Genomic DNA, 23,270 nt, shown 5'->3' on the forward strand with positions numbered 1-23,270 from the left:
CCAGGCGTAGAATCAGATGTGGTTTTGTGTACCGTGAGCTGTTTAGTGGTGAGGCCCGCGTCCACGACAGCTTTGTGCATGCCCTTGAGCGTGTCGAAATCTGGCGCTGCGATGAACACCACGTAAGGCATGAACTCTGCCGTTTTCAGGACCTTCAGAGCCTGGAAGAAGAAACGGGAAGTGATTTCCTAAGAAAGCTGTAGAAGTGATAAAAATGAGATATTAGGGATTCCAAACGTTCTCTCCCTCCGACCTGCGGGTTGACGTCGAGGATGCATGTCCGCCCGGCGGACACCACCTCGTGGATGGACTCCATCTTGGTGCCGTACAGGTTGCCGTCGTACTCGCCGTGTTCTAGGAAGCGGCCGGCCTTCACGTCCACCTCCATTTCCGTCCTGGAGGTGAAGTGGTACGAGTTGCCGTCCAGCTCCTCGTCGCGGGGACGCCGGGATGTATCTTAAGAGTCATATTAGAAAGATCTCTGCGTGATGTTGAGAATCTAAACTTGCAGAAAGAGTTCTGGTGACGTACATGGTATAGTGGTGCCGAAGCAGGTGGGCTGAAGGACCATCAGCCGGTTCTTGAGGCTACGTCGGCCTACGCCCTGAGCACCAATCAGAACTAGCGTCTTCCTCTGGAATGGAGGAACCTTGGCCACTTCTTCGTAGATCTGCAGCTCGTGCCTGTCAAACTCTATTTCACAACATTTTATGAGGGTCAAGCTATTCATTATGACATCAGCACGGACACAACGAACCTGACCTGCATTCTTGGCGGTCAGGTACATCATTTTCTTCTTCTTTTTCCCAGCTATGGTGCCACACAGGATGCCTGGGGAAAAAAAAAAAAAAAAAAAAAGATGGCTCACTTGAAGCTTTCACATGGCCTTGCTCTTGCAGTATTTGGCCACTAGGGGGCAGGCTGGGCCACTTTTTCCCAGCATTAGAGTTCATCAGCAGGGCTAACCTGACATACCAGATGGCCCGCTTCACTAATCCAACAGCCAAACGGATGAAGGAAGCCGTTTGAAAATGACTAGCTGTGGACACAACATTAGGTACACCAAAAAATATGAATTGCTCCCATACCTGATCCTTCAAAATCCCGAGGGACAAACGCTTTCCTCTTCTCCTCCAAGAACTGACTCGGTATCAGCCCCGTGGCCCCGCCCACCACATGACAAGCCTACGATAGATCATCCAACAAATGTTATCTTAACGTTTCCATCTCTCAGACTGGAATTTGTGCAAACCTCACCTGCCACCAGTTGGGATCTTCCCTGTTGACAATCTGAAGGATGTCACCCCGCTGGAAAGCCATGCCGGCCTCCCGGCAAGGGATCAGATTGTCGTTGGCCGGGTCGTAGTCGAAGTAGGGCCGCACGTAGACCTGTGAGGAACAATTAGAGGCACGGTGATGGGTATCTGACTGAGCTCCTATGGAGGACCAAAACTGTCAAAATTAAAAATAAATGACTAAATGAATAAAAGTGAAAATAAAAAGGGATATGAAAAATATAATTCAAAAATTAAATAAAAAAAATAAATATAATAGGAAATAAAAACAAATTATAAAAAAAAATCCCCAAATAAATGTAAATAAAAAAAAGTCAAAATAAATATATAAATAGAATTAAAAATCAATAAATAAAAGCGCTCTGCTCTCACATTTGTTTATTTCATGCTGCAGACGCTCTGTCAGGTTGAAATGTATTCAAATCAGGAAGCGTGTCATGGGTTGTGCTCCGCCATTGCATTTATTTTTGTATTTATTTCGACATTTTTGTTTTTTGAATCTCTTATTTTTGTATTTATTTTTACTTTTATTTATTTAGGGATATATTTTCGTTTATTTCCATTTATATATTTTTTTATTTATTTGATTTTTGAATTATTTTCCTATATCAGTTTTTATTTTCACATATTTATTTATTTATTTTCAATTTTGTCAGTTTGGGTCCTCTTTCGAGCTCGCCTTCGGCTTTGCCAGGAAGTGCAAGTCCTCTGTTTGATTTAATTAGACAAGCGGCAAGAGGAAGCAGTAAAAACCATTCAGTGAAAATAAAACGCGTTGCCGCAAGCCAAAGAGCATTATCACCCGTTTTTTGTTTTTTTTCCTTTCTCTGCACTTCACTGACTGTTTGTTGGGAAGCATGGTTGTAACCTACTTAAAAGTGAGCCCCAAAGGCAGACAGTTGATTCAAAAATAGAAGTAGAAATTCAACCACAGTTAACTTGATCATGGCTGACTAATTTAGAAGATGGCAGTAAAATGAAATGGATAGTGCGCTGTCACCTCCTGCTTTCACTAGTTTCTCCACTGAGTTGATATTTGATAAGAAGCCTAGGCTACGTGACACTAGAAATTCTTACTATGTTTACCAGCAGAATGTTTTTGATTTTCACTCTGCAGTCGCCGGGATCTCTTCAGGTCTGTGGTAGTCACGAGCGTATCAGAATCTCATGTTTAGACTAGTGAGGTCACATATAACATAATATTGGCAAGAAATGTTTAAAGGGATACTTGACTCATTGAGACACTTTCAACAGTAAAAAGTTAATATTTTGTCTATAATTAATGTGGTAAATTCACTATTTTTCATGTACAAAGTGGTAGTACCTTTAAAAGTAATTTTTCTACTTGCTGTCGACTAATGATGACATCACCTGTGCTGGGGAAGTAACGGCCAATCGTGGCTCACCTGTTTTCTGGGTTTGGTCAGTAAACTGAGCCATGATTGGTAGAAAAATTAGAGTAGAAAATTACTTTTTAAAAGGTATTAATTGTACATGAGAAACAATGAAGTTATCAAATTCATTCTGGACAAAATATTAACTTTTCACTGCGGAAACTTGTTTAATGAGTCAAGTATCCCTTTAACTCAATTCAACTTTATTTATAAAGCGCGTTAAAAACAGGCATTGCTGTATACAAAGTGCTGTACATGAAACAGAAGTCGGTTGTGCAGTAAAGAATAAGGTAACAAAAACATTTTTAAGTGAGATACAAGTTGTTGTTTTTGTTTTGCAAGTAAATACATTTTTAAAAAGGGATACATTGGGATAGATAGATCTTTCTTTAAAATTATGTCATTTTGGGGGGGTGATTTTTTTTGTATCAAAAGTACTGGTGGTATCAGTAATTGGTATCGGTGACTACTAAAGTTGCGTAGAAAACTGGTATCTATGTGGGAAAAAAACTGATATAGAACATCGCTCCTCTAGTGTGATATTGCATAAAGTTTAATTTAAACGATGCCAAAATAACAATATTTGGTTAATAAACAGTAATCAATAAAAACATGGCTTGATAATACACTTAAATAATAAAATATTTAGACAAATCAATTATAAATAAAAAATATATATAATATAAATATAATAAAAATAAATATAATTATATAAAAATACAAATTAAATTCTTAAAAATAAAATAAAAATATAATACTCATACAAATTTAATAAAAATTAAAAAATAATTTATCCGATTATTGGATTGAATATCTAAAAATATTCAATAGTGACAATTAATTCACTCATTCACTAATTCAATCATTAATTCCTTTAAGAACTGCTGATCATCAATAAAAGAACACAGCAGAATGCTAGTGAGTGGAGAGTATTCCCAGATGTAAGATCATGTGACCTAGACAGCTAGCGAAGTGTTATTAATAGAGTTCACATTCTGGCATCTAACTGCTTGTCGGACCACCAGTGTGGTATCACTGGCCAGCATCTGTCACTCATTACATCAGCGTATGCTGGTGTGTACCTGCGGGGGTGCGGGGGCGTCCCGGTAGCTCGGCAGTATTTTGAGGGTGATCCCGCCGCTGCAGTCTTTGAGCATTTCCTGAAGCTCGGTGGGATTGTTGCCCACGTCCTTGCCGTTCACTTCCTTGATTATGTCACCCACGTGCAGTAGTCCTTGCCTGTCAATCATGCCGCCATGGAGGATCCTGGCAATAACGAGCTCATCCTTCTCCACGCGAAAGGTGACGCCCTGAAAGGAAGACGAAAGGCTCGACTTGATCTTTGCTCACAGTTTCTTGCGATCGCGCTCGGTCCGGTCTCACCAGAGGCTCCCCGGCCTTCTTCCGGATGCCGATCATGCGCACGGCGTCGGCCTGCATGAGAGCGCTGTTCACCGCCGCGTCGTTGGCCATCTCGGCAGGGGGCGGGACTTCGTAGCATTTGGAGGCCACCATGTCGTGTGCCTCTAGAAGGGACTGAGGAGAAAAGGACAGTGCTTGAAGGAAGATTGCGTAACATTGTGTAACCTATAAACACACTTTTTGGAGTGTGCTCGTTAATGCTGCTGTTGTTTTTTACAACACTGCTGCAGGGTGTGTTGATTTAAAAACTAGGTTTGGGGGGAAAAAAAAAATTGTGCTGGTTGGTGTGTCCCACACTAAACATTGATCTCTTTGTGACCAATCAGAATCAGCTATTTAAGATGTGCCTTCTCACCACTTTGAAAAATTAATCATGTAATAGCTAAAATCCCAAATGTGGATTATGTGCAAATCTATTTGATTAATTTTTGGCCCATTTATCATCCAATCTCAGCATTGTGATAAACTTTTATTTATTTTTTTCTGTGGCCATTTAACCTTTCAACAATATATGATGTTGCTTCCCTGTCTCCAGTTTTCAACAGGGTCTTATCTGACTTGCATCTTATACAACTAACATCTCAGTCTCTTCGTTTGGCTCCAAAGTCCCACTCGTATTGGTCTAGTGACTAGTCCACCGAACCCTTTTTTGAAAAATAAAATGACTTTTTTTTTTTCCCCCTTGAAATTCAATATAGGGTTTACTGGTGAACAAAACGAACAGCGAGAGTAGGCTTTTTGTCCAATCTGGCTCTCTTCACCCGACTCCCATCACTAAACTATACTTACAGTTACAGTGCACTTTAAAGCAACCACCACTGATTTCTTTAGATGGAACCCAGGCGCAGCAAATACATTGAAAATTGGAGGCCCCAGAATTGAACCCTGTGGAACACCATACGTTATATATTTTAATTATTTTTATTTTCTTTGCTCAATATAGTTAGTATTATAGTATTATAATAATAAAGGATTATTATTATTATATTAAAAGATGATTAGGATTATAATAAAGATAATCACACAATGTACTAGGGCCGTGCAATTAATCGAAATTCAATTAATTTAAATTTTATTACTCGACAATTATAAAATCAGCATAATTGTAAAAAAAGAACATTATTAATACTAATTTGGAGTTGTTTAAATTTGCACCATTTGCACCTTTTAATTTTAAAAAAATAATTTAATACATTTTGTTTTGTCCAAAAGGATCTTGCATAAATATAGTGTTTCAAAGAATTTTATTTGTCTTAATATTTTTTATGTTTAAACATTTTCTTGTTTTGTGCAAACAAATAAATGCTCGTCCTAATTGTGATTTCAATTATTACCAAAATAATCATGTTTAATATTTTCTTCCTAATCGAGCAGCCCTGTGACGTACCATCACAACAGTCAAAATTCGACCACTGAGCGCACAAAATTCCCTGCAGCCAATGATGGCCAAGTGAGGTGTATCATCACAAATCATATTCGTCAGGTGTGCGTCTTGACCTCCGCCAAACACTCGAGACTGACTCACCGAACCTTTGGGGTTCGATTGAACTCAGTTTACGAACCACTGCTCCAAAATTACATCAGTTATGCTGCTTCTCACCTTAAAATGCGGCTCCTGCAAGATCCTGGACAGTTCGGCCGCACTGTCGTCTCTGACTTTGAGGCTGCTGATGTCGCCCAGGATCTCCGTCACCAGCTCCATGTTGTTGTCCTGCACCGCCTCCAGCTTCACCTCCTCCAGCTGTTCGTGAGCCTGCGAGAGAAACTCGCGTTGAGTTCGTGCTCTTGTTTTGTCTTGGAATGTTGCCTGGGAAGAGCAAATGTGAACTGGTGCATTGGGCATTGCATACGGTGTAGGTCGGAGCTCATTTTCAGCATGATTAATTTGCTCTTTAAGCCCTGCATGTAAAATATGGCAAATTAGTTTATGTGCGGAGGAGCAGATAACATAATGAAGTTGCACATTGGCAGCATGAGTGAACTGGTTTAGTCTCCAAGCACGGTTGATTCAGTTGATTAAGCCTTACAACCAAAATGCAGCTGGAAGCAGGCCAGCTTGCAGTTTTAGTCACCTCGCCCTCAACTACGTGTGAGTGAGTGCTACCTTAACCAGGGAGCGTACAATGGGGCTTTCCATGATGCCGCGTAGGAAGAGAAGGTCGATGTCCTTGGCGCCCCCGGAGGCGGGAAGCTCACCTAGATTATCCAGCACCTCCTGCATGGCTGCTTAAGAAGAAGAGAGACAGGTTTCGAGTTAGCCAAAATAGACGCATCAGAACTGTAACGAAGTTGCCTGTGCTTTTTACAAGGCGGCAGAACACCGTTGGGCTGATTATTGCTAACCATTTGAAGTATGTATACAATTTGAGAGTGTTAAATAAAGAGAGATGAAGTATAGCTTGTGTTAACACTTAAGCGGGACATTCTCGTTTTGAGCCATGTGTCCCAAGTCCCAGTGGATTTCGCCAAGTTACACTGCGACGGATAGTTATGCTACCTTTAGGCTAAACAGACTAACTGACTAGTGATTAGATTTTATGAATAGTTCCTTGTAATAATTAATTGTATATTTGATTTTCAGCAAAATTGTGGTGCCCCAGGTTTTATATTTTGAAAATCTGGTGAGAGAGATGTGAATGAGTGAAATGCTGACATCCACCAGCTAACGCTAGTAAACTCGAAGCCTCTCTTAAGCCTTTTTAAGATTCTTACAGCGCAGGAGATGCCTGCGTGCATCTCGTCTTTATTCAGTCACTCTGTGTGGGAGGTAATTTGTCTAGTCAAGTCAAACTGTACAGACTCGCTCCCCTGTGACACATATTCAGAACTAGACCAGGCATGAAACCCAAGACATCCGTTATGAATCATCTTGTTTAGCGATAAAACCAGTTACTGGTTGTGATACAACACAATTTCCTATGTAGTACAATCAGAAGTGTAGTATCCCATTGAAATATACCTGTCAAACATTGATTTAATAGTTTTTAAAATTGTTTGTAGTTTTACTGTGCGCCCAGGGAAAACATTCAGCTTTCAATACGTCTATATTAACGTTGAGTTTTTGTCAAGACCACACACGGACCACTTCACACCAGGCCAGGATAAACATGGCGCAAACACTCGACTAAACACATAAACAATCATTACACTGCAAGCCACTCATTCACTCACAATTACCCAGGATATAACCCATAATTTACTACCCCATTCTGCAAATGTTTACTCATGAATAAAGTTGTAGAGAACTTCGAAACTAACGGAGAGTAAAACTCAACTGACCTCCACACAAAAGATACCACTTTCCACCGTGAAATCTGTTATGACCTTTACCCACTCGGTCAGCGTGTCCTTGACCACAGGAATGTTTGCCGGTCTCATCCTGTCTGTCTGCCTTGCTGCCACGTGGACTCCAAAATACACTTCGCAGCGTCACGAAAACCACGGGATTGCTTCTCTTTTCAGTAGGCGATGGGAGTGGGAGTGAGTTAGGCTTGGCTAGAAAACTGCTCAACACGGATAAACTCGGCCTAATACAGAAGAGGATTATGGCCAGTAAGGAGAATAAAATAAGGTTGGCTGGATTCTGACTTTATTCTCAGAATTCTGACTTGAATTCTCATTTATTCTCAGAATTCTAAAGTGAGAATGCTGACTTTAAAGTCAGAATTCTGATTTATATGAGAGATTAATAAAGTCAAAATTCAGACTTTATTAGTGCTACTATTATGCTCATTTTAAAGTGAGCATTGTGACAATTCTCACCTTAAAATCAGAATTCTGTGATTAAAATGAGAATTTAGAGAATAAAGTCAGAATTCTTGAGTCAGATAAAGTCATAATTCTCACTTTAACTCTTTTACTGCCACACGTTGTCAAAAATAAAACAACCCCCACAGTGCCAGCCGATTTAGAACATTTTAACTAATCTCTGAAGGTAAACAGAATAGCATGCTTTTACTACATATACTATGTGGCTACCAAATGAAATATCGTATTCCATTCTTTCATTAGAAAAAAAGTTAGCGTTTTTGATTCCACAACCCATTGACCAGGCAGCGCTGCACTTAGACGTTGCACTTCCCATTGATTTAAAAAAAAAAAAATGTTGAAGTCATTTAACGTTTTTGGCGGCATACATTGCAATTTTACTAATCGTTATTAAACATTTTTGGCAGTCAAAGAGTTGGAATTCTGAGATTAAAGCCAGAATTCTGACTTCTGACTTCAGTCAGAATTCTCTCTTTAAAGTCAGAATTATGACTTTAAAGTGAGAATTCTAAGAATAAAGTGAGAATCCTGCTAAACAAAAATGTTTTTTGGTCCTCTTCATTGGCCCTAATCCTCTTCCGTAGCCTAAAGATGAAGGAAGTACAAGAGGATGAATTCCAGTGCTACACCTTCCAGAAACAGTTTGGAGAAGACCCTCAATAACAAATCAGATTATAGTCGCTAACTTGTAAATATTCAGACAAACTTTTAACTCATTCAGTGCCATTGACGGCTATAGACGTCAAAAATCCATTTTAACTTGGCTGGCAGCGGATGTGTTAAAAAAAAGATTCTATACCCGCTCCAAACCTTCCTCACCTCCAGATGTAACCGCTTCCTGGTTGGCCTGCACAGCCACGGCAGGCACGTCCACTCCGGGCGGTGGCGTCGCCTCTTGCGCCTCCTCCTCTGTCCGCGCCACATTGGCATCGTCCATGGCCGTGACCATCGCCGAGCCCTCCGTCCTTCGTCCTCCTCCCCCCGCTGCCACAAGTATGCAAAGCGGCGAAGCACCAGCAGTTGTGCAACTACGGTACGCCTGTCCTCTGGTTTGACGACGACTGCCTCTAAGTGCAAGAGGAGAGAAGCAGAAAGCGAGGCAAAGAGAGCAAGGGTTAAGACTAAGAGTGATTGGATATTAAGAGACAAGGAGGACAATTTTTTTTTTTTTTATTGTGAGAGAAGCTGCAAAGAGGCTGAAAGTTGGATGGCGTACACAGATGTGTTCAATGTTTGTCAGTCTCCTCCCTCCACCACTTTAATACACTGACTTCACCCGCCTCCTCCCCCCCACACACGCCTACGCATTTATAATCCCACAATCCTTTCCAGTACCCCTCCTCATTTGCCCGTTTGACCCCACCCAAACTTCAGGTGCTGAGCCCACTTGTCTAGACATGATGACCACCCCCCACACGCACAAGTTGGATATGCTATTATGTAAGTAAACTTACATAAGTGTCACATGGCAGGGGGCTTGACCCTACATTCCGAGTCTCCTCCACTTTTCTCCCATGCTGAGTTGGGACCCCCGCAGAACAAGATATGTGTACAGAATGTGCTCGATCGAGCTAAGATGTCAAAGCATAAAGATTATTACTCAGTCCTGAGTCATGTGGACCTTTTCAATCACTCTGACAATCTTGTGCTTTAACTGGTATTTATATCCAGAGTAGCTATGCAGGTTTGCAATAAATTATATTTTAATTCGTACATAATGTGCACTTATATGTCAATGATATCCAACCAAGTTGAAATTGGACTTGCTTATGGAAGCCTTCTACTTTATATGAGGCTAGTTGTGCAGTCGACTGATCTGCTGGGACATCAAAACAAACAAAAACTATCAAGTGTTTGTCCTGAGAAGAATTCTTAACATGCCCACGCTTCTCTTATTGTTTGCTTCTTGTTCTAACCATGTTGTCAAGCTAGTTTCGATGCCTAAGATACCACATGACTAAGATGATTACCTACTGCGATTAACTTGTGACAGGTGGACATATTGCACAGAGGATATGAAATAGGCCTACGCTGAAATAAAGGCAAATGAGAATCATTAATTAATATGAAAGACAGTTTATCTACTGGGAAACCAAGTAATTCTACAATAACATGTTCTATTTGCTACCACGAGTCTAAACACAGGTTGCTGATTCGTATTGCGCTTATTATGGAAATTAAATTCAGCAGAAAAGTCCATCTCATGGGGCGGCCATTTTGCCACTTGCAGTTGACATCACAGTGCCTTCGGGCTCAGGTAAAGACCAATCACGTCTCAGCTGTTTTCTGGGTCATGTGACATTCGCGAGTTGAGCAAGTGCCCAAAGCTGTGTCATCCCAATACAGCCCAAGACATATTGTACTGTACGGACACAGCTGTGCACGAAGCAGGGCCGCAGGCTTTAATCCAGCCTCAACTTGGCCAGTCCCCTCCCCCAACCTCAACGTCGGATTTTAATCCGGCCACAAAAGCACGGGATTACAAATCTCTGTTTGCCTCACTCGCTATAGTCAATGTTCAATCACTTCACGGTAATGCAGTGTTTATTTAGCCTGCTTTGACCGTGGCTGGTATTGACTTCATAAGCTTGAAGGCTCTATGTTGTTATTAAAAGGGAAATGAACGCCATGTGCAGTCCCAGTGGCAAACCCCCCGAGCTTGCTTTATTGCTAATATTCACACTAAACACATAAAATAAATCTGTCAGCCAGTTCTCCCGTTAAGCGCATAAAACCAAGTCAGTATGTAGAAACGTTTTGCTGAAAATCTCCCTTGTGATTGGAGCAGCATTAGAGACGGCAAAGGCTGTCGTGTTTACCTATTTTCTAGTCAGTGTAGAAGTAGAACAACCTTCAGAATTGAAGCGCTACTGGCCTCTTACAAGACACCACCTGCACAGACAGAGAGGTGTTTAGTGGGCCCATACTAATAGAATCCATAAAACCTAATTGTTCTCTCTCCTCACATCCACTTGGTGCTTCTGTCTTATAGACGACTCTTTCAACTCCGTGTCTCTCGGCCTCGGTTTATTGCAGGACGCTGCAGACTGAAGGTTGCTCTGATTGCACGCGGCCATTCGGAGTGTTTGAGCCGTTGCGTTTCTTCGAGAATGCTGATACGTGCGATCAATTTGAATCGGAATGTCAGGTAAACAGCAGTATGGCATTCCTTTAGTTCTACTTGACGATGCTTTGGATGTGTATATCTAAACATACTGTATATGCCGCGTCAGGTACCTAAGGACATCCATGAACATGGTGTTTATTATTTTATGGTAATGCTCAATTTTGGGTGACAAGGAAAGGCATCTATTATTGACTGTAGAAAACGGAAATTACGTCTTATTTGTGTAATGACATCCGTACGCCATGGTTTAGATCGAGATATGTAACTCTGTCCGCTCATGTATGTTGTCCTAAATGTTTCAGAAACTGATCTTAATAAAGTGAATGTGGACTGCATGTAAACGTCACTGATGAAAACATCAAACTCCTAGAGCAGGTGTTCACGCAAAAACAAGGAAATTCTACCTGGAGGACTGCATTGGAAGTCAGCATCTACATAATCTCAACACGGCGGATGCGCCAGAAAGTGATAAACGACTGCATAGGAACTCGGCATCTACAAAATCTCGGCGGATGCGCCAGAAAGTGATAAAGTTTTATCTGTACTGACTTGAGGTTGTTGAGTGTCATCATTTTCCATTTGAAGCCTTTGACCACGCCCGGCCAGAGATTCAAAACGAAAACCTTTCGGCTGTGAGACAGACTAGCTAAGCCTATCCCTGCTTAATTTGGGCATTACAGTAAATAGTCAAAAGAGCTCTCTGTAAAGCACAGTAATGCATCACTGCAAAGTGCATTAACAGTAATAAACATATTTCTAAATTAATTTCTAAAAGGCAGAATTTGCTTTATTCGTCTCATTAGGGAAATTTAAATCAACATTAGGATGCAAAGTCACATTTTTAGGCTGTTTCTCCACATAGAGTACCTCATCACTGTTGTTTAAAAGCTCCGTCGACTCATAAGCGTGCAAAAACCATGTTGGCTGCTCTTCGGAGACGCAGTCAAACAGACCATTACATAAGTGATTACCCTCCTATTATGCTTCACTAATTTCACACACCTTGTATTTCCACTTTGACAGCCAAAAGCAGTCACTGGAAGGTTTGTGAAAGTGGTAGAAATGCCAAAGAGGAAATGACACTGGGGTTGTCCTCCTCGCTTTTGACTCTAAGCTGCTTTCTAGTACAAGTCCAGGTCAAGTCGTCTTGTCAGCATCCTGCACTTTCCAGGCTTACATGTGATTACTTCATACAGAAGAAGCCCACTCTCTTCTACTTGCGCCATTGCGCTGTGTCTCCTCATAATTGAGTATTGCTGTAAGGGAGAGAGTGAGAGGTCGATTCATTACGCAACAATCAGGCTCGCCACACTTGCTGGAAGTGAAAGATAGCCCTTGGAAGAATGTTGATGGAGGGAAAAGCCACCAGGGGTTAATTCTTTGCCAAGTCATCCGCAGCGAAAAGCAGCAGTGGAGCCAAGCGCACGGCCTGACAATAAGGAGGAGCAGACAAATGGTGTGAAATGCTGAGAAGAAAAGGATAAGGGGGGTTTGCAACCTGATGTCAGAGGAATGTGTTGAACCCTAATCTGCTTTTACAAACAGACATGTTATAGCAACAAAACGTTCACATTGCAGTATTTATCTATACATTCCAAGAGAATGGAAACTAGACTAAGTGCAATTTCTGAGAAATTGCATGGGAATGCTGAAAGCTGAATGCTAATAGCTGAATCCTAAGAATGGAATGCATGTGGAATGCTTATGAAGTGAGTTGAGAGATAAATTATGAAATTATGGACAATGCACTTTACCGACTGTGCCATTGAGCAATATCAGACACCTGGTATTGATGATATATGTATGTAAGTGGGTGTGGAAAGTGCTTCTTAGAAAACGTTCAATGTCTGCCCCATTGAAAATGAATGGGAAAAGTTTTATATTTAATGTTAAATTGTGAGAATACTGTAAGTAATGTGGAATCAGACAAATACATACCCCGGGAGGTGTGAATTTTTGAAGCAAGTTGAAATTTGAACACTGAAAATCTGAAGTATTATGTGGGAGTTGTTACGCGGCAAAAAAGTGTGGAGAATAAAAATCACTAACGTGGGAATGCTGAAGCATTGTGTGATTCTTGTGAATTTTTTTTTTTTGGTTCCTACATGCTGAAGCATTCCCACAATGAGATGTAGGATCAAAACATGTTTTACAGCAAATAAGAGAACTAAAACAAAGGGTGCTTCAGATTCACAGGACTCCTCTTTTGTCCTGTCACAACCTCACCTCATGCTCCGCCCCTTTGACAGGAAGTGGTCACTCAAAGGCTATCTGCTATTGGCTAGCCCAGTAGGAAGGACGAGCCGACAAACGTCATGTGCAGTTGCCAAGCAGTCAGATGATAGACAGCTCATGGATGGGGGATTAAAAAGGATCAGAGTATTTTTATTGTTTTTTTTTATTCTTATATCCCTTCTTTGATACTTTTAACAAGTCAGCTTTCCTCTTATTTTGCCAACCCGACACCAGCTTCTACTCTCCTTTGCACATTGTAGGGCCGGGGGGCAGCGAGCTCTCAAAGCAACTGTCACTCCTGCTTCCTCGCACTGACGTGACAATCACAAAGAAGGTCAGGGAGCTCTGCGCAGCCCGGGAGTCCAGATGTCGCTCGCGGGGGGCTTGGTCCAGGAGGAGCAATTATAAACTTGCCTGTGTAGAGTCAGTCCGCAGAAGTGCTCTTTGCAGAAGTGTGCCGCTTTCACATTTACATATGTCTGTAAGCGAATTAACTTGACTGTATTTCTTCATTATCATTACATAAAATTACTTAGACTCGCAACATCACGTACACCTGACATTCCCTGACGGCGTCAGTCCAGTCTGCGTATTATCGTCGTAACGGCATCTTATCCTGGATGCCATCAGATTATGCAGGCATGCCGATGCTGTATAATGCATGACTTTTGACACTGACTGACTCCTCCCACCTGATCACCCTTTCCCGCCTCTCGCCCGTCTTCCTCTGACTCCACACCAACCCTATGTAGGTCACTCCTCTAGCCACACAGTAAGCGGATTACAACGCCACCCCTAAGATGGCCGACATTGCAAATGACGCTATAATAATCATCATAACGCTGCGTGAACCGGTTAACTCTATTGAATCAGTTATACAATGAAGCACAATGGAGCTTGGTATTAGAAGAATTTAGTTGGGACTTTATAAGTTCGTAGAATAAAAGCTTAATTTAATAGAAAAAGGCTGACCCGCCAAACAAATTTGAAATGATGGCATTTTCTGGTTGGATGTCAACAAATTGATCACAACAGTCTCACGCATCAGTGCGCTTTCTTCGACGCAACTAAAAATGACCTCATTCTCCTTGGTCACAATCATGCTGGTGGAGAGCATGTGGCCTGTCATGCAGGTCGTGAGGATCTAATCACATGACACTCCACTACAACTGTGGCACGTAAACCGCACTGAGCCTCTTGTCAGGTGGTATACATCAACATAAGAATGAGCCGAAGACAATTGTGCTATGAAACCTGGTGAATCACCAGTTATTTTCACTTAACTCATATCTTCATTCCCTGTTCGTCATTGCCACTTAAATTCACTCTGAGTGCGGTTTTGTTTTTCAGTTGTGTTTTCCAGCAGGTTCAGACACTCCATAATTATCACTATTGGGAGTTGGTGATGTGTTAACAAAATAGGGAGGAGCAGGGCAGGGAGCGCCGATGATAACGTGTTCTTTGCTGGGAAGGTTGAATCACTCCTGTTATGCCTCTTGTGTTTTGGGCTTTCAATCTGGGTCAATATCACCGTAAAGTGCCTTTGGGTGTCTTCATAGAATCACTCAGTCATTATTCAAACGTAGCAGAATAATGAAACTGGGGTCTTTTATATATATATATATATAAGTGGCCAAACATTCAAACTCGGAGCACAATACAAGGCATTTTAGCATCTATCACATCGCTTTGCTAACTAGTACTACAGAAATGTTTTACCTTTTTAGATTAAAATAACGTAACGTGAACCTCCAGGATTCTGTATCCGGGCAAATGGCAGATCAAAAGATTAAAATAAATAAATAAATTAGTTCACATTTTAAATCCATTTACATTGCTACTAGCCTCATGCTAACTAGCACGAACTCTCTTTTGTTTGTTGCTAGCACGGTGTTTTGCCAGCTAGCGAATTATTCCGGTTTCTAAGACGCTGTTAGCTGTAGCTAGGGGGTGTAGGTAACAGATTGAAGCGTTAGCTAGCCAAACAATAATACCATTAATATGTCCGCCCGAACTTTACGTGTATGTACTGTAGCTTCCGCGCATGTCGTAGATATGTCAGCCCGCTGGTTTACATGGTTTTATTATCCAGGAAATTGATTTAATAAAACTATTTTTGATTATGTATATTCTACTTCCAAAACATTTTGCACGTCACTTAGATGGCTGTCCACCCTGTCATTTTGGGGAAACACTCTGATATGAGCAGAATTTTTGTCTTTCTTCGATGAAAACTACAGTTTATAGTTGCAGAATAAATATCTAATTATATTCCACCGTGGTTGGATGTTGTCAAGATTAACATGTCCACTCTGTCACAGTGACCTATCACTTGATAAACAGATAATCTCTTCTCCAAATTCTAGTTGGCACTTGGGTAGCAGACTCTCGTGCAGTGGGAGTCTTTAGAGACTTTTACTCAGCAGCCTGACAAAAGAGAGTTACAGTAATCCAACTGAGAGGTTGTACAGAAGAAGGCACCAGAATCAGAACACTGCTCCCACTTCCAAACATCAGGAACATTGTCTTCACATTGTTTTTTTGTCAATTCGATTACTGGGAACTAATACACAAAGTGCATGCGGGCTGAAAAGTCTGCCAACGGGTTTCATTCCACCCCCTGCAGAACAATAAAGGTCATCCTGGATCCTGGCACAGGTCATTATGTGCTTCCCTGCCTTGAGACTCATATACCCTAATGCACCGTCTACACTCCTTCCTCCACACTATTAGATTCACTTCATCTGATTAGACTATTGTAAGATCGAAGGGAAGACGAGAAGCCCCATACATTTGAGAGGTCAAGCGGCCCCTCCGAGTAAGGATCCCCAAGGATGTTGCCTATTTAAATGGGCTTCCCTCGTCACGTGTAGCCGGGCTAAACAGCTTATAAAAAGGTTGCCAAATGCTCATTTGCCGCCCACAGCCCACAGTGGACCATTTCCTGGATGCTCATATGAATTAGACCTGACATTGTGTTAGTCAATTATTATGGGATGGCCCTTTCAGGGGAGAGTGAAAAAAAAAAATCAATAGAGTGTGCTTGTCTACTGTCCAAACCAGAGCCAGCCGAAGGCATAAGTGAACTAAGAGGCTGCTTGATGAGTTATGAACAACCACTTGTTTGATTTTTTTTTAAGCTTTGTGTTGAGAGCTCTAGATGTGCCCCTGCTGGTATCAAGTAAAAAAAAAAAAAATCACTTTTCCCAATGTACACTAAAGACTTTTTCACACTGCACTTAGAGCAGCACATTGCATGTCACGACCTGTCATCTCACTGCATCCAATTCGAGAGCTGGTGTACAGAGTGATTTCAGCAGCAAGAGATTTGCTGTTCACTAATAGCATGATGAAAATGGAGGAAAAAGTTATTCATGCAGTTTCACAGTATCCTGAGCTGTGGAGCACAAGGCAAATGTACTGAAGACGTGGTCAAGAAGGAAGACCGACCTGCTCGGTCTGGTAATCTCCTCTTAATTATTTCTGTTGTAACAATTATAAATCCATATTCCAGAGCTGCGGCCTACTTTTATGTCCAAACCAGGGTGAAAAGGCACCAGGCTACTTCCTGTTCGGTCGCTTAGCAACCAGCAGCAAATTTGTGCAGAACATGCGCTGTCCAGCCATCATTCCTGCTCCCTGAACCAAGGTAGGTGCCGTGGAAACCAAGAGCAGTGTGTAAGAATCTGTACAATATGATTCAATTTGGTTGGATTCGGTCCAATTACAATTCCACAATGATTTTTTTTTTTTTTTTTTTTTTGCCATTTTATGAATGAACTTATTACTAGTATTAATGTCATTGTAATTTCCTTTACAGTGTTCCCTCGTTTTCCGCTGGGGTTAGGTTCCAAAAAATACCCGCAATAAATGAAATCCGCGAAGTAGTTAGCTTTATGTTTTACAATTCTTATAAATGTTTTAAGGCTCTAAAATCCCCTACCACACAATTTAGACACTTTTCTCATTGAGGCATTTACATGTTCTCACATTTCTCTCTTGTTCAAACATTGATAATGTTCAAAACTTCATAAATTTTATAAAATGGGTATATTATTGCAAAAAAAAAAATGCAAAATTGCACTTAAAAAAAATTCCGCGATACAGCGAGACCGCGAAAAGTGAACCGCGTTATAGCGAGGGAAGACTGTATATGTATTAGGATTTTGCATTTCTGTAATAAAAGACAAGTCAATATGTATTCTGTAGATGATTCAGGGACGTGATCAAGGCACCAATGTATACAAGTCAAACCCTTGCAATTCAATTTGGATTTAGCTGAAAACTTTCCAAAGGTGAAAACAATAAAATGATGCAATGCTTTGTGCAACTAAAAGAGTATTATCGTCTTTCTTCGCATAAACGCCAAATTATAGTAAAAAACGATGGAGCCTTTTTGTGTACACTGCACACATCTCGCCAGGTCGACACGTGCGGCCATTTTTTTTTTTTCAAGTTATGCATTCCACAGCCTTTGTGGTGTGTACCACGCTTACAACTACGACACAGTCGCCGCGTTTCAGCCCACGGAGGAAAGACACATCCACCCGTGTCCCACAATAGGAGCCCGCGTGCCGCATACTGACAGCAGCTCACGCAACCCACAAGCCAGCCGTCAAACTCTTCACACACGACAAAGTGGCAGTCTTATTCCCATTCAAAGAGCGGAATGAACCAGAACCAAACCGGGCGGGAGACGTTTCTTACCTTTAACGGGTGTGTGAGTTCGCGGTAGATCGGCAAAATGTCCCAGTTGGACACTGAACGATCCCCCCCCTCAGCAATCTCCGTCCTGGTCCCGCAACGGACTGGCAAGAGAACACGGTGCCAATCACGCATACAGGTCCCGCCTCTTAAGTGACGTCATATAAAGCATGGGCCAATAGCAGGAGAGAGGTTACTTTTTTTTTTTTTTTTTTTTTTTTTTTTTTTAATCACGCTCTCATTCATTCAATATTTGCATTAAAATAAATCATTTTACGAACGAGTATGTAGGAACGTTTTACACATCGAATATACCAAAAGGATTTACAGGGAAGTCATGACTCTTGTTCTTACATCCTTTGCTGTCTATGAAAGAGAATCATTATCTCTTGCTACATATTTAATGCAATACATTATTGTGCAAAATTGATTATCTTTAGCCAGTGCTTTTAGTTGTCATCGGTCTTATTTCACCTTTATTGTCTTGTAATATCAGAATGTTGTATACAAACTGTTTTCAGTTAAGACTATAGTAATGCCACATGAATTAATTTACAAGCTATTAATTATAAATAGAAGCACAATTAGAATATATTTATTACCTTCTGTAACCTATATGCAGCACCTACCTGTTTTTTTTTCTTGTGTGAATTTGTCGGTGTATTTCTATCTATCTATCTATCTATCTATCTATCTATCTATCTATCTATCTATCTATCTATCTATCTATCTATCTATCTATCATCCTCTACGGGTGTCTGTCTTTCTGTCTACCACAAGAGGGAGCCATACACTAAATTATCGCTTAGGACAATGTAAATAAATACAGGTGCAACAAAAATAACGGGACTAAGAGGACTCTAAAGCGCTTTAAATTAGGGTTAAAGTTGGAGGGGCCGTCTGAACCAGGTTAAATATTAATAACTGTACCCTGTGTGTGGAGAAACTGTATTTAGAATGCTTGCATTTTACTCCGTCAATAAGAAACAATCAGTGTTTGAATATTTTAATGACTCCACTTAAGAATTTGAAATGCCCCTCTGCATGAACAGTTTTTATTCTTCTAGCCTGTACATCATCAGGACTTGTGACATACTGTGAATATTGCAGACTTTTTTTTTGCAATGATCAGAAATGCGTCGCTGAGCAAACTGCAACAAACAGAGAACAACAAGTGACTCTTTAATTGCACAAATATACAATACAATTGACATACCCTGTCCTCCGGTTTACTTTAGACATTCACAGATGATGACTGAGGGGGATTTTTATTTATTTTTTATTTTTTACAATTTGATGGCACAAAGCAGCAGAGCGGTAGCAGATGAGCAAGGAAGGAGGAATGCGGCGGAGGTCCTTTCGGCGCATGTACGATGACATGGTGTTTAGGACGTGGAGGTCAGACGGACTCGTGACCTCTTCACCACAATGACGGGTCATATCTGGGAGGAAACACAGAGGTCAGCTTCCTGACTGGACAAAACATTAGGGTTACATATTTTGAGATCAAATAGAGAAGCTTGTATTGGATTTGAATGGGTTGCACGGGTGTACCTAATGTGTTGGCTTACAGACCTCGACTGTGGAAGTGTGTCTGCGCTCTCCTTCAGTAACAGCTCGGAGACCAGTGTGTCCAGTATCTCAGGATTGGACCTCTTGCCATACCTTGGGACACAAAAGCAACAGAATGAGAATTAAGCAAGGATTATTGAGGTAATGCCATTTTCTTGTTGTACCTTTTACAACTGACAAATGACTACACAATGAGACAAAATATCTTTGTATGTTTTTTTTTTTTTTTCGACGCAGGTATAGAAACATCGGTATAACAGACCAACCCAACATGCTCGGATTATTTAATCCCTGCAGGAAATCCTGATTCCTAGTCTGCTCCTCACATGATAAGATGTGGTGGTAAACTTAACCATAGTTGCCTGACCGACACATCCGCACAGGTAATGATGCATGCACACAAAACATAACCAGGGGTGTCAAACTCATATTAGCTCAGGGGCCGCATGGAAGAAAATATATTACTAAGTGGGCTGGATCGGTAAAATAATGGTATATAACTTCAAAACAATTACCGTCAATTATACGCAGATTTTTGCGATTTTTTTTTTTTTTTTTTTTTGCGGATCTCAACTGTAATCTATTGTTTCACAAATTAACACGGATGCAAATGAAACGCGGCAACACTGCCTGTATGAGTTTCGGACGTGTTAAATCGACCCGTTTTGCATATATATAGATCCCAGAATGCATTGTGTGGCACTGTTAATGAAGTTAGAAAGATGTTAATCCTTGTTATGTGTATTTGTGTTACCAGTATGATTAAAAAAAAACAAAACAAAAAAAACTTTTTTTTTTTTTTTAACAAACCATAACTTTAATTTATATGTAAAATAATGACTTCCAGGTCGATTGCGTGTACAAGTTACATTACTCATCTGAGGGCTGCTTGTGAAATTACAAATTTATATATTTGATTGTGGCTGGCTGATTAATTGGTCCGACATTACAATTTTTGTTTCACTTTACAAAATTGTCTCGCGGGCCGGATTAAACCCCTTTGTGGGCCTGATCCGGCCCGCGGGCCGCATGTTTGACACCCCTGATCTAAAAGGTTGGTTGAAATTATAGTATTATGCTAATTTAACAGGGAAAATTTATATATATAAGCAAAAAATATATAGAAATATAAATAGATAATGAATATTAATGAATTATTATAATACATAATTTATATATATTATTTATTTAGTAATATATTAATTAATCAAGTCTGCACATTTTAGAACCTATATTTACCTCCACAGTACAAAATAAACAAGACAATAAATGACATGCATTAATTTTCATATGGAATTTAATGCTTTTATCTGAATTTGACCAGGTAGCCGCTCACTAGAATTGCACCGACGCTAAAAATATATTGTGCTTATTTTGTTGCAGGAAAGGTGTAATTCTTTCATTCGATCATAAAAGGTACACGTTAAATATCACAGTAATATCTATCGCTATATTCAGCAACTATATCGCATGATTTTTCAATATTGTGCGGCCCTAAAAAAAGCAACAAAAAAATATTAGAAACATAATAAACAATAATAAACCATGACCGTGCACTCCATCCTACCTCTGTCTTGTGATGAGGTTGATGTAGTGTCTCAGGGCAGAGTAGTACTTGGCCAGGTCCTCGGCAGGGGCGTCGTCACCGGGATTCTCCGGTTTCACCGGGTATCCGTTTGCCAGGGTGCCCAGGCACAGCAGCGCCCACAGCAGGAACCCCAGGGTCACCACCCAACTCATAAAGTTAGAATGCATCTGATGGACGTGGAAAATGATCATAAATTGGGGGACGGAGAAAAGTCAGCCTTAATTACGTGAACTTAATTGCAATCCTTAAGGAAGATCATCTCAATATACTTACATTTTCCGGGGTGTTCTCGGGGTATCTGCGCGCAATGCTCTTGCGTCTCCTCCGCTCTGAAGTGCGCCTGGTGCGCGCCGGGCTTTATATACGCGCGCCAGACGCGCTGCCGAGCAAAACGCGTCAGAGCTGCACTCGGCGCCGCTTTGCTCCGCGCCAGCGTCACCACTCATGCTGTCATTGCTCGTGTGTTTTCTTTCACAACTGTCTCGAGTCGTTAAAACAACCAAAAATAGTTAATAGTCTGTTTTCCAAGTATCCAGTGTGATGTTTTCCGTCTTGGATTGATCGTGACGCACTAAATAGCTGATCCAATTACTCACCTAATGTGGATATGTGGCAACATAAATACATTGAATTGATAGAATTTGGAAGTTCAATAGCCACGTTAGTTACCTTATTATTAAGGCACGAGCACCAAGGTGTTTTTTTTTTTCTTTTCTTTTTTTCCAACAAATTAATCACCTTTTGGGACACTCAACATGCCTGAAAACTCAAATTTTTGCATGCACGTGTATCTTAATGAAAAATGTAGGGATGTTTGATACCACATTTTTTTCAGCTTGAAATCTTTAGTGATAGATATCAATACCAAATAACGATACCACTAATAACAGCTTTAAAAAAAACAAAAAACAAAAAAAAAAAAGACCAAAATAAAAGGCCAAAATAAAATCACTTAAATTTCATGAAATTTAGGGATGCGAGAGTACCGATACCAGGTATCGGGACAATATTTCAAGGTGTAAGGGTACTCGCTACTGCGGTCGTCAATACCAGTATTGGCTGAACCTCTTGTGTCATTTTTATAATTGGGAGCTAAAGGAGTACATTATTTAAAATTAACGGTATTTGTCATTGTCTTTTTTTTGGAAAATGTTATGTATAAGTACTAGTGGTATCGGTGCTTGGTATCGGTGACTACTCGAGTTGACTACTCGTACTAGTATCGGTCTGAAAAAAAACATCAAAAAGTCGTAATGAATTTAATGTCAATTTTCTATTCTTCTAATATTTAATTTATAGTTCCTGATCAGAAAACGGCCAAAAGAATAGTGAGTATGAGGCCGGGTATCGGCCCGATACTGACGACTGGTATCGGTACTTGCCCATCATTACAGCATGTTATCTGATGTTGGACAGAACAGAAAAAAAAAGTGGCCATTTTGTGTGAATTCCACGTTCGTAGAAGGGAATTTGCCCAGATGGAAGCAGGTGTAAATTGCAGTTTTGGGGCCTTTGTCATTTAATGTGGGCGGAGCATGTCATCAGTTTGATTTTGTTGTAGTTGTTGTAACGGACATAGAATAATTTCTGACAGCAGACAACATGACCACGTCACCATTTCAGATGTCAATAACAGATTTTACAATAACGTATTGCTTCTTCCTCACAACAAAATCAGTATTCTATCAAGCGCCATAAAAGTGACACGAATACGCACGTCCCATGTGGCCTCTCACCAAAAATGTGCGCGCATGTGCATGAATGTTCTTTTTCAGCCACTTTTCAATGTCATTTTCTAACCATAGCTCCTCCCATCAGATGGAAGGCGCAACAGGCACAAAAGGGCCCAAAAAGAGCCGCTCTCAAGGGAGCACCCCCTTAATACGCGCACCCAAATAGGGCCTAACGACTGCGTTAGCACCATGTGCTTCATTTACCGCCCATTCATCCTGCTTTTGTATGTCGGCTCCCAGCCGTATAATCTATCAAATCAAGTCCTCTATCTGCAAGGCTGCTCCTTAAGTTGGCGCGGAGGATGCGCTGAGGGCCTTTTGTGTCACACAGGATGCTCCGAGAGAGATGAGGAATGAGACACAAGTGCGAGAACATGCCTCACAAAAAGTCGCAACCCCAATCATGACGATTACCGGCAGGAATTAGGCTTT

General features: G+C 40.8%; 2 protein-coding genes across 6 annotated transcripts in view; both read right to left on the reverse strand.

Annotated features, from left to right (window-relative positions):
- pals2b (protein associated with LIN7 2, MAGUK p55 family member b) overlaps nt 1-18,054 on the reverse strand; it is a 20,282-nt gene extending 2,228 nt beyond the window's left edge. Inside the window, exons 1-12 of one of the 4 annotated variants that reach the window (XM_077507761.1) lie at nt 17,949-18,054; nt 8,699-8,946; nt 6,216-6,337; nt 5,712-5,864; nt 4,073-4,225; nt 3,772-3,999; nt 1,258-1,389; nt 1,089-1,185; nt 763-831; nt 532-693; nt 254-456; nt 33-161 (exon numbers count right to left, since the gene is read on the reverse strand). In XM_077507761.1, coding sequence (XP_077363887.1) covers nt 33-161; nt 254-456; nt 532-693; nt 763-831; nt 1,089-1,185; nt 1,258-1,389; nt 3,772-3,999; nt 4,073-4,225; nt 5,712-5,864; nt 6,216-6,337; nt 8,699-8,828 — 1,578 coding nt within the window. In that variant the 5' untranslated portion in view covers nt 8,829-8,946; nt 17,949-18,054. Of the gene's footprint in view, nt 1-32; nt 162-253; nt 457-531; nt 694-762; nt 832-1,088; nt 1,186-1,257; nt 1,390-3,771; nt 4,000-4,072; nt 4,226-5,711; nt 5,865-6,215; nt 6,338-8,698; nt 9,118-17,948 lie in introns of those variants that run through there. The other 3 variants (XM_077507764.1, XM_077507762.1, XM_077507763.1) reach the window with 3 other exon arrangements.
- Nucleotides 18,055-19,108: 1,054 nt separating this feature from the next.
- Nucleotides 19,109-23,077, reverse strand: npy (neuropeptide Y). 2 transcript variants are annotated; one of them, XM_077506717.1, is made up of 4 exons: nt 21,379-23,077; nt 21,085-21,272; nt 19,500-19,610; nt 19,109-19,387 (listed from the first exon to the last, which is right to left on the reverse strand). In XM_077506717.1, exons 2-4 carry the CDS (start codon nt 21,270-21,272, stop codon nt 19,366-19,368), a joined length of 321 nt encoding a protein of 106 aa, XP_077362843.1. In that variant the 5' UTR covers nt 21,379-23,077; the 3' UTR covers nt 19,109-19,365. The 2 variants fall into 2 exon arrangements, with proteins under 2 accessions (XP_077362843.1, XP_077362844.1); XM_077506718.1 differs by having other exon boundaries at nt 19,521-19,610; nt 21,379-21,624.
- Between the last annotated feature and the right edge of the window lie 193 nt (nt 23,078-23,270).

Source organism: Festucalex cinctus, chromosome 19 (assembly GCF_051991245.1).
Source record: "Festucalex cinctus isolate MCC-2025b chromosome 19, RoL_Fcin_1.0, whole genome shotgun sequence".
Classification (NCBI taxonomy): Eukaryota; Metazoa; Chordata; class Actinopteri; order Syngnathiformes; family Syngnathidae; genus Festucalex; species Festucalex cinctus.

Excerpts from the sequence above, each read along its gene's own strand:
- npy (XM_077506717.1), bottom strand. The coding sequence starts at position 21,272 with ATGCATTCTAACTTTATGAGTTGGGTGGTGACCCTGGGGTTCCTGCTG. Across the intron at positions 19,611-21,084 it reads AACCTCATCACAAGACAGAG|GTATGGCAAGAGGTCCAATC; the intron begins GTAGGATGGAGT and ends TTGTGTCCCAAG. Across the intron at positions 19,388-19,499 it reads TCTGTAAGCCAACACATTAG|ATATGACCCGTCATTGTGGT; the intron begins GTACACCCGTGC and ends GTTTCCTCCCAG.